Source organism: Schistocerca nitens, chromosome 10 (assembly GCF_023898315.1).
Source record: "Schistocerca nitens isolate TAMUIC-IGC-003100 chromosome 10, iqSchNite1.1, whole genome shotgun sequence".
Classification (NCBI taxonomy): Eukaryota; Metazoa; Arthropoda; class Insecta; order Orthoptera; family Acrididae; genus Schistocerca; species Schistocerca nitens.
In genome coordinates, this window is record NC_064623.1 from 26,961,512 (window position 1) to 26,973,541 (window position 12,030).

At 38.5% G+C, this 12,030-nt stretch overlaps 1 protein-coding gene across 1 annotated transcript in view; it reads left to right on the forward strand.

Moving 5' to 3' along the window:
• LOC126209819 (beta-1,4-glucuronyltransferase 1-like) overlaps positions 1 to 11,376 on the forward strand; it is a 91,090-nt gene extending 79,714 nt beyond the window's left edge. The window contains exon 7 of the mRNA XM_049938952.1: positions 11,074 to 11,376. Coding sequence (XP_049794909.1) covers positions 11,074 to 11,268 — 195 coding nt within the window. The 3' untranslated portion in view covers positions 11,269 to 11,376. The remainder of the gene's footprint in view (positions 1 to 11,073) is intronic.
• Positions 11,377 to 12,030: the final 654 nt, after the last annotated feature.

Consider the following 12,030-nt stretch of genomic DNA (forward strand, 5'->3'; position numbering starts at 1 on the left):
TGATGATGGTCAAAGTAGAGAAGATATGAAATGTAGACTGGCAATGGCAAGGAAAGCGTTTCTGAAGAAGAGAAATTTGTTAACATCGAGTATAGATTTAAGTGTCAGGAAGTCACTTCTGAAAGTATTCGTATGGAGTGTAGCCACATATGGAAGTGAAACATCGACGTTAAATAGTTTGGACAGGAAGAGAATAGAAGCTTTTGAAATGTGGTGCTACAGAAGAATGCTGAAGATTAGCTGCGTAGATCACATAACTAAGGAGGAGGTATTGAATAGAATTGGGGAGAAGAGGAGTTTGTGGCACAATTTGACTAGAAGAAGGGACAGGTTGGTAGGACATGTTCTGAGGTATCAAGGGATCACAAATTTAGCATTGTAGGGCAGCGTGGAGGGTAAAAATCGTAGAGGGAGACCAAGAGATGAATACACTGAGCAGATTCAGAAGGATGTAGGTTGCAGTAGGTACTGGGAGATGAAGAAACTTGCACAGGATAGAGTAGCATGGAGAGCTGCATCAAACCAGTCCCAGGACTGTACCATCTGGTGAGCAACAACAACAACATATACCTAACCTAAAAAAATATTAAGTGACTATCCTCTAGTAATCCACATGGGTTCCTTGTTACCATTTCATTCACAGCCTCTTGTTTACCTTCTAATTACCTTCCTCCGCTCTCTCCATTTCTGGTCTGCATCTCCTATCTCTGGAATAACTTTTGGACTCCCTTCAAAAGATTGCAACCACCCTTCTTGCACAGTTGTCATTCTCATCAGCAATTGGATCATAACATTTACTGGTAATGTAGTCTCTACCAGTTGGTATGGCTCCAGGTACTTTGGAGAAAACTTCTTTGTCTTCCCTTCTGCATATACAAAGTTGATAGCGTCACCCACTGACCGACCTTATGCTGTGGCATTTTGATGTACAGCCCACTGTTTCTTGCTGTTTCTCCAGTGCGTGTGTATTTGCCCTCCATATTCTATTCCAGATTTCCCTAATCACTCTGAGAAATTCCTTAACAGACTTTCCAGTCTTCCCTTTCTTTGTTTTCTATATGTTGAGAGGTTGATGGCATTTTGCAACCATGTACTACTTTGTATGGTGATACTCCTGTATTCGTACGCTGTTTTGGGATGTAGGCAGAGAGAACATGTTTCAAATAGACATCCCAGTTGGTGTGATGCAAGTCAACATAGCAATCAAGCATCTTCCCGATTTTCCTATGAACTCTTTCAGTTCTTCCATTGGCTTGTGGATGGAAGGAACTCATCCTTAACTTCTTCACATTCAATAACCTACACAATTCCTTTAATAGATCTGATATAAAGTTTTTTCCCTGGTCTGTTACTATTGTTTCAGGCACTTCAAACTTCAGTATCCACTTATTCACAAGTGCTTGTGCCACTGTGGCTGCCTATTGGTTTGGCACCGTGACCATTTCTACATGTCTTAAGAAATGATCTATGATTGTCAGATTGTACTTATTCCGTGTGAATGTTTTATTGAGTGGGCCTAAATCGTCAATCCCCAAAAATTCGAATGGTGCTATGCTTCAGGTAACCTCTGCAATGGTACTCTTGTTCGACACAAATCTGCTCTCTGCACACACTGTGTACAATTCTACACATACTGGTTTACATCCATCTGCCTATTCCTCCTCCAATACATTTCTGCTACTCTCCCATTGGTAGATCTGCAACCTCCGTGACCTGCTAACATATTATCAAGAGTTTCTTGTAACACACTATTGCTTAGCTACGCTGGTATCACTACCTGCGATGCCGATTTGGTTTCTATGTATCTATCCTGTATACATAATTGTGTCTGCTTAAAATACTGTTTACATTCGTCATCCACTCTCATTACATCTTTCCATTCCGTATGCTCTTTACTGCAAATATGTAATACTGCTACTTTCCTACTTGAGCTATCCGCATATCTGTGCTTCTTCCCAGCTTTATGTGTAACTTTGAAATCAAATTCATCGAGTCGTACTGCCCATCGCATCAACATACTAGAAGGGTCCTTTAACCCCAACAACCATTTTAATGCTTTATGATCTGTTAGTATCTAGAATTTTTACTGAACGGATTACTTTTGAATTAAGTAATTGCATAAATAAGGCGTAATATCTCTTTCTCCACGGTGGAATAATTTCTTTCTCCAGAATTTTGTTGTCTCGATGCATAAGCTACTGGATGTTCTACACCTTCTACCTCTTGTGACAACATACAACCGAGTGCACGATTTGATTCATCACACGATAAAACAATCGTTCTCAGCCAGTATGGCAACCGAGCAAACTTCGCCCAATACAATCTTTGCAAGAGGAGAATAAAGAAAAAAACTCTGCTGTTGGCATCATTCAAAGGGTATTATTACTATGAAATAAAAAAAAGTATTGCACAGTTTGGGAAGTCAGTTCTGTAGTTATTACTGTTCAAACACATTTACATTAATATGTGTGTGTGAACAGTACAAGCCTAGGAGGAGGAAAGGTGAAGCAGGAAGTTACAGATGAGTTATGTCATATGAAAGACGGATATTAATTTTACGCTGATCGTCCTGCTCATCACTCCACTCGTCTGAGGTGTTACTGATACCATTTTATGATTTGTGTTTTTTTAAATCAATAAGTTCTTTTCTTATTATATTATTATATTCCACAGTCAGACTATTATATCTACTCTTAAGAAAATTCTTGTAAACAAGAAAAATAAGTAAAAAATACTGTTGTGTGTCTATCCCCTACATACTCAGCAAGCCACCATATGGTGCACGGCGTTTCCTTTCGTGCTCTCCTTTCAAGTAGAATGAGGGTAAAAACAACTGTTTTCTGTCACATACACCTCCATCCGTTACATATGCTTCCATACAAGTCCTAATTTCTCTCATATTATCTTTGGGTGGTATAATTTTACAATCTAATAATATTTTGGTTGGATTCTGATTATTTGGTTATTGTAGTTCACTTCATGTAATTGTTTCAAAATAGTTCTTTTAAAGTCAAAGTTGATGGCTGGTGGATAGCTGCACCATGTGGAAGGTGTGCCAGTTAGGCAGCTTATGATTGGGATAATTTGTCAAAACTGGTAGGAGAAGATCACTGAAGTCAGATTGTGTAGGTTGAAACAGATCACTAGTACACCATGCCACAACTTGATAATGAGAGTTGAAATCCCAGTTATTCTCACCAATAATTTAAAATGCATATAAGATAATTTTAATTTTAAGTTTTACCATGTATGTCTAGTGAGACATTTATTCCATTTCAATCATATATTCACAATTAATTAAAACTGGTAAGGCAGGGTACTCAAACAGAATATTTTTTCACATCTGTATGCTTGCAAGTAATCTCCTCCTTTTATGGTAATCCATACAAACCTGTGATAATAGCCATGTGAACAATTCCATGGAACACAAAAGATCACTACTGCACTAACACTCTGATTGCCTGAAGCTTACACACTGAAAATGTGACCTGCTACACAGCCCTCCATGGGAGCAGATACCATTGAAAAGCAAATGTTGCTGCTACCTTTCTTTGCTTGCAATTTAATGGTTGAAGACCAGAATATTTTATCATTTCATTGTTGTTTTGTTATAGGATAGGCTCACAATTGAATTACAGTTAGAAAAATGCTCTTCGATTAACGACACACACAGTAAGGTCTTGTGCACATGCATGTTAAATGACTTGATATTGAATGTATGCAACACTCCAGAGTATTGCCAACAGTGATTTTCCTATGTCTAATTGTGTGGCTCAGAACTGGCTCTCTTTTATTCCTGTATTATTAATTTTCTTCTTCACTCGAGCATAGCTCAAGGAAAACCAGGCAAAACCTGAATGAAGCCTGTAACTCTGAGTTACGCAATTGATACAATAATTAGTAATTGTGAAAAGCGGTTTGGGGGCTCTTGAAGTACAGTACATTAATATACACTGATAAAAGAAAATCACAACACAAAAAAATAATTGCTGTAGATTAATGGAATTTCGTGAATGCATTTATCTCAATAACATATGTAAGTGATTAAAATTCCAAGATAACGTGTTAATGTAAACAAGAGTTAGGCCCGTGCAAATGTGAAATGCTTGTACATTAATAACTGGTGTAACTGCCAGAATGTTGAATGCAAGTATGCAAAAATGCACAAATTTTGTTGTACAGGTGCCAGATGTCAGTACGTGGTGTGGGCTTCGAGGCCTGTTGCACTTCATCAGTAAGTAGAGGGACAGTTAATGCTGTTTGCGGATGATGCTGGAGCAGTCATCCGATGATGTCCCGTATGTGTTCGGTTGGAGACAGACCTGGTGATTGAGCAGGCTAATGCAACATGTCAACACTCTGTAGAGAACGGTGGGTTACAGCAGCGGTATGTGGGTGAGTGTTATCCTGTTGGAAAACAACCCCCGGAATGCTGTCGATGAAAGGCAGCACGACAGGTCAAATCACCCGATTGGTGTACAAATTTGCAGTCAGGGTGTGGAGATAACCAGGAGAATGCTCTTGCTGTCATACAAAATTACACCCCAGATGATGTGTAGCATGCAGGCAGGTTGGCTGCAGCCTCTCAGCTGGCCTTCTCCTTACCAACCCGTGGCCATCACTGGCACTGAGGCAGAGCCAGCTTTCATTAAAAAGCTCAACAGACCTCCACCCAACCGTACAATGAGCTCTAACACTGAAGTAGCAGGTGCTGGTGGTTTGGAGCCAGTGAAATGCATGCAACCTGCAGGTTGCATGTCTTGGATCTGTCCTTGAAGTAACCGATTTGTAACAGTTGGTGCCAGCTGCTGCTCAAATTGCTTCTGCAGATGCAGTACAGTGCACCAATCTGGTCAGGTCACATATTTCTTTAAGTCATTATGGAGATGGTTCAGTTATATCCCACTGGAGCATTCATTTAATTTCTTAATCGGCAGCAGATCTCCTCACTCATTGAATCGAATAGAGACAATGACAGTATCTGTGCTTGTGACAATGCATTGGATTCTGAGACTTCATATTGAATTTGCTCATGTAGAGACATAATGGCTCAAATGGTTCAAATGGCTCTGAGCACTATGCGACTTAACTTCTGAGGTCATCAGTCGCCTAGAACTTAGAACTAATTAAACCTAAATAACCTAAGGACATGACACACATCCGTGCCCGAGGCAGGATTCGAACCTGCGACCGTAGCGGAGACAGAATGTTTGTTGTTTTGGGCAGTGGTCTTTTGAATGTTTTGGTATCTTTATCCAACCAGTTAGTCCTTATTCCCTGTCAGCATTTGCTGAATAATTTTACCAAAACTGGAATGCTGTTGCTCATGAGGTGGAACTTGCCCGAAGAAAAGTCGGCTATTGCACCCTTGTTCCTCAGAAGGCCAAGCCCTACAGTGCAATCCACAACCAGGTTTGAAATGACTAGGAAGTTGCTTCCAATTGCTACGTTTCCCAGCGCGACATTGAGCCGTGTCTGGAGTCTTACACTGTGTGATCGTCATCCTGCAGTTCCGATAGTATGACTATTATTTTTACAGGATATTGGCTCTGTCCAATTTTGTTTTGAACACTGCTGTCCCAACAGCATTACGCGATGCGCTTGCGTCTAAAATCACACGTAACGTCAATTCCTTCTACTTTGTCATGTATTGCAGATTGTGGCACAGACGAATTACTGAATTTTCAGGGGTTAGCATTTTGCACTAGCTCTTCCAACCGTGCCATTGTTGTACCTTAACATTTTCATTTCGTGGCCATAGCCCTATTTAGCGCCGATTGAAGCGCAACACGAGTATTACTATCCACCACCTCTGTATTTACTGGGGTTGAATTTCTCCAGTCAGTGTTATTCGACAATGGTGGTTTGCTACTCTGCCATTTATTGATAGTGCTCAGAATTTGATAACCTAGGTTGTACTAACACCAGCTAGAGGCAAGGATAAACAACTGACCATGACATCACAGCCAAGCAGCAATTGAAATGTATCGCAGAAAACACCAAAAGATTTGTATGGCTCATAAAATCAGTAAGTTTTTAGTTTATATATGAATGAGGTTGTTTAACAGGGGAAAAACGTAACATAACATTGCTCATAAAATTAGCGCATTTTGAGTTGATATGTGAATGAGGTTTGTTAACAGGGAAAACGCACACAATTCTATGTGCAGAAATCAGACATAAATATTTAAAAACAGGTAACTGCTGTCTGATTTATTTGGTACATATCATATTTAACAATCACATTTGTAAAAACAGCTACCCATGTCTTTGAAAAAAATGTGTGATTTTCATGGGTATGAACAGTTCAGAATATTTGGAATGTTTTTAAATGTGCAGTAGTTAAAACATTTACACATTTCCAAATAATATTTTTATATAGAAACACTGAGACATTCACATCACAGTCAGTTGTACCTTCACAATTTTCTGTTACCAATGTAAGTTCAAGAACAAATTCAGTGATGGTTTGTGGATGATTACTTAAGCTCTGAAAAATTATCTCGTTTTCAGATATCAACATATTTCTTAAAATCATATATGTCAGTAAAAGCACTGGTGTTTCAGTGGAATATTTCAAACGTCCCCTACTTAGGTTTGTAAGTACACAGTTTAACTGAGGAATTGACATATCATCCCTAAGTAAAAATTGTTTGCAATCATCACAGTTTAATCTTAAACAGTGAGTGACAATACTAACTTGCAGTGTTTGTCAGTAAGACAATGCTGGGAGTACATTACCGAGATTTCTGTTACTTTTAATTCTCCAGAAAACCTAACTGTGGGTCTGTAGCTGCAGTAATTATGATCAAAAATGCTTGTATCATCTGGTATATCCTCAACAATGATTCTTTTAGTATGATCAGGGGGTATCTCAATGTAAGACAATAATTGATATTAAAAAAAGATGCTGTGACTTACCAAACGGGAAAGCGCTGGTAGATAGACACAATAAAAAACACACACACACAAATATCAAGATTTCGCAACCCACGGTTGCTTCATCAGGAAAGAGGGAAGGAGAGGGAAAGACAAAAGGATGTGGGTTTTAAGGGAGAGGGTAAGGAGTCATTCCAATCCCGGGAGCGGAAAGACTTACCTTAGGGGGAAAAAGGGACAGGTATACATCTGCAAGTTGCCTGTATTGACTAAATCTGGATTGCAGAACATCTGTCAGATTTTCCAGGCAATTAGTAGTCCCAGTTCAGCTCTTTAATGCAATAATCTGCAGGCTGAAGTATGCCTTGAGTGGTATGTCTGAGAGTAGTATAAGCTCGTGGAGGTAATTTTCGTGTCTCAGCACTTAAATTTTTTGAGTACTCTAACCATATAGACTTACATTTTTCCAGTACTCTAACCATATCAAGATGTCAGTGAGGAACATTTTTCACTCATCTAAAGTTTTGCCTGTGGGGTGTTGTTGGAGTGTGCTGTTGAGTCTAATACCTTTGGAGACAGTTTCCACATTCGAAACATTCCACCATGAAATGATGACCTGCAAAAATTCAGCTATTTCTTTTCCATATCTTAAATTGTGTTGGTCAGTTAATATGATAAGACTATTTGCTACATGTTCGTTGAATATTTTGCACACTTACTGAATATACTACCTTTCGAAACTTCTCGGTTGGAGGGCTTTCACTGACATACCATAGCTATGTTTCATATATTCATTTCTTTCAATTTCAAAGACTGCCCTGAGAGATTTGAATGAAGTAGTTTTAATATGAGATAATTCATTGAAACTGAGATACACAAAATCTAGTCCTTCATTTTGTTTGGTTTAACCAATTATTTCTGACACTTTAAACAGATGAGCAGAATAGAAAATGTGAAACACACTTTTTTCATTTGATGAAGTTGGACAGTATTGTGTTTTCAGTTCTGATAGAGTTAAAAGGAAAGGTGTCACTTTACTGTTCATAGAATTATTACCAGTGACTACAGTTAATACTATCATACCAACTGCACATACAATTATTGGTGGCAGATTTCTCCTACTCTACCGATGAATTTTTTAGTAGAACCAATTGATATAAGTATAATTGAAAAAGTCATATTAATGAGAGTGTAGAGGGATATTGAATTTTTTTTTTCAACAGGTCCTATACAAAATGGTACTCGTGGTTTTGGAATAAGTAAACAATTTTGCATTTAAGAGCTAATAACAAACTTGATGCAAAACACATAAAAGTAGAGGTTGCATGTTTCACTCGCACAGAAATGCATTCTCGTTGTGCATTCTGACCAATTCCAACCCGTTGATCTGCAGCAGCTTCCTCAGTTGACTGTTGCATGCTGATCGGCACACTTCTAGTGTTCTTGTTTCCCGTGTATAGCAAGGCACCACAGTCTTACCACAGGTGTAGGGAAAGTTCTTTCACAATCAGTCATGTATGGTTACATACAGTGCTTTTAAACTTTTGTCAGAAGAGGCTAGAAAAAATTGCATTAAAAACTGTGCTTGCGAATGCTGCAGGAGCCACTAGCTATTCCAGTTGCTCAATACAGAGAATAAATTAGAAGAGGAAGCGTAGCTCAAGTTACTTACCAAGGCAGGCAGCTTCCCGTGTTGAGAACTCTCCTTGCTATGTAGTGTATGATTCAAGCTCAAAATAAATCTTCAAGGTTTGTTTATAGACTAGGCAGTATATACAAGCCACACTTTTCAGCATGCCCTCATCGTTGCTGTTGATTCCTCCCTTGAACCGAGTAAGGTGACAATGGTTCAACACACGGGATAAGCATTTGGGGGGACTGGCATTCAAACCCCCATTTGGCCATCCAGGTTTAGCTTCCTTGTGGTTTCTCTGAATCACTAGGTGGTTCCTTTGCAAAGTACAAGGTGATTCATTACTCCTATGTCACTTGTGCTGTGTTCCTATGACCTTGTCTTCGACATGACATTAAACACTGAATGCCCACCTTTCTTTCTTTCCTTCTTTCTTTCTCGTGATGGACAGTGGCCAGTAGCACGCATTCGCTCTTCCCGTAACCCCCTGCTGTAAATGGGGGCGCTAGATCTTGTAGCAGTTTTCTTTAGCTGTTGAAATACCTCGTATATTAACTGACACGATTGTTAATTGCGTCCTTGAAAAAGACTAGTCTGAAAGGCTCAGCTGATAGGTGCTTCCGATTCATTCTCCGATGTTGCCCGAGGTACTCCGAGTTGCTGTTTTTATTTCATTCACGTATCAGCAGTGTATGACACCATCAACAGTTAGCTAAGGTTAACTGAACTTCACACTGTGATTGAAAATTTTGAGCTAACCAGGCTCATCACTATTTTTGTTCAGTACTGTAGGTTCTGCGTTGACACAACACAGCCAGTGGAGCTTAGAGAAAAATGATCTCTCTCAAAGAAGTGTACTGGCCCCAATCTTGTTCACTATACTTACAAATGACCAACTTATGCCAACCCCCCCCCCCCTTCCCCCCAGGAGTTTCTCATCTGCTGATGATCTCATGCTTGACACAAAGAGCAACAATTTTTAATCAGTGGAAAACATGTTCACTAATGGCTCTTGAACAATTGTCAAGATTCTGCAGTGCAAACCAGTTTAAATCAAATCCGTATAATGCACAGGTATGTGCTCTCCATTTGAGAAACTGGGAAGCCACTATGAAACCAAGTGTCTAGCCAAAGGTTTAGTTATAGAACAATGTTATACCCCATAATTCCTAGGAACGACACTTCGGACAGATATCTTATATACAAGAAGCATTGAATGAACAACAAATTGAAAGTTCCCACCAGCTACAGTGTCATTAGAAAACAGGTTGGTTCATACTGGTATACCCAAGCCAAAACAGTTTGAAATTCTGCAACAGAACTTTGTTATTTCACTGCAGAATATGCCTTTCCTGTTTGATATAACTCGTGACTGTTAACAATCTACTACAGCTGTGTGCCTCTATCACCTGGCAGGAATAGCTCCACCTTATGTTCAAAGAGAAATAGCTGCAAACAAGGAAAGAAAGAAAATGCAGCAGGAAGCAACTCATCTATGACATGGAAATGAAGTACATGTACAATGACTGAAACCAGGAAGAGCTTTTCAGAACATCAGATGTGCACACAACCACAGATGAAATAGCAGGGTAACAATTGTGGAAAGCTAAGGACATCTTCCTCCTTGTTGGAAAAGAGTATGTGAAACTCTGGTTATGAAAAGGGATGGAAGTTCTGGAACAGACTGAGACCAGGATGGCCAGGTCTAGGGTTAATACAGTAAGATGGGGCTACTGCAAAGAAAACAATGTCAAGTGTAATTGTGGAGAAGATCATACAGTTAAACACAACTTTATATTGGATATTAGAAGCATTAGAAAATCATCTTGACACTGATGAACGGTAGTCCACTAATGCACACAACATTATCTTTCTACAAAAGTTTGATACTCTGACAATATAGTGATATTTCTACACCCCCGTTCCTCCATCTACCACCCATCCCACTGCTCTTCGTAAAACTTAGATTATTCTGCCATGTATTTGATACGGACAGTTCTCATATGAAAACGGTGATGCTTAGGACCACAAACATTATCCTATTTATCTGTTTGTTATTCAGTGGCCTGCAAAGATTCACAGTAAAGCATAATACATTGTGGGCCATGAGAGACTGTGAAAATTTTTCACACTGAAAGTCTGGATCATGTGTCTGTTCCAGACATAGATGTGAGACTTCATTTTGCAATCCATTTCTTTCATGCTCTATTTGGATAATCAAATCATGCTAAAACTGCTTTCCTCCTTGAGTACTTTACAGCTTACAATGAAGTGCTATGAATGTGTGCAGCTTTTCCATAGCCCACTATTGTTGGTCAACAATGTACTTTACTTTGTTTTTCAGCAACCAGATATTATTTACTTGCTGTCAGGTACCTTCCACTGATAGCCAGCTGGACTCAACACACTATAAATAATATCAAACAGAAATATTCATAGAAGAGTACATGGACCTTACAGACTCAGTGATTATGTAACTACTAAGCTCTGATAACCTTATCACAATATTAAGAGAATAGTTTCTGCGATGACTAATCGGTGTTAGTCTTTTTCTTTTCCAGGTGTGCGAGTTGCATGTTGCAGGCTACAAATTTTCTGTCCTGAATAATGGATTCCTTGTACATAGAGGTTTGAAAACAGCCAATTCATTCCACACTAACAAGGACATTGAACAGGAACGAAATAGGATGCTGTTCCGGCAGTTCAAGATAGAACTGAAAGACAAGTACCCAGAATCATCTCGCCGCTGTTACTGATGTTAATAATTAATTCCAGCTATGTGGCAAGTTTTCAAAAGCAGTGGTGCTGCTGAATGAATATTGCTCTTTAGTACAAGCACATATACAATATGGTTGTAATTTGAAGGCAGCTACAGAAATACACATACCTTAAGAATCATTTAACTTTTTAAGTATGTTATTGCACAAAGCTCATTTTTTTAAACTAATTGTTACCATAGTCATGTATGAATCAGTTTTGTGTACCTGAGTTTTGAACATCTAAAGACATTGTACTATTAGTTACAAAAACTCCATGTTATTCATATAAAAGACTGTCTCTCTACGATATTACATAAGTACAATTTTTATATTCACTTGACTTGAAGTATTGTTAAGTTTTTAAGCTATATTATTCCACATATTGACACCAAATGCTACAATGTATTATTAATTCTTACAATATAACATCCCTCTGAACACTAGGTAATTCTGTACCATAAAAATGCATCTGATGTTAGCTCATCAACTAGGGATAGCTTTTCAAAGTGTAATGTAGTTCTGCTGTCAAAAGGCTTAATATTTTTAAATTGATATAGCACTACAATCTCAGAGACATGGCTCATTTATTAACTGCTTGTTGAGTAGTAATTTGGTTCTTTTAGTTATTTTAAAAAAATATGACTTTAGTTTAAAAAAAAAAAAAAAAGCTTTAGATTGATGAAGGAAACAGTATGCAAAGCAAGAGATAATCATATTTATATGGATGATTTTTTTAAGTAAACTAATATGAAGTTTTAG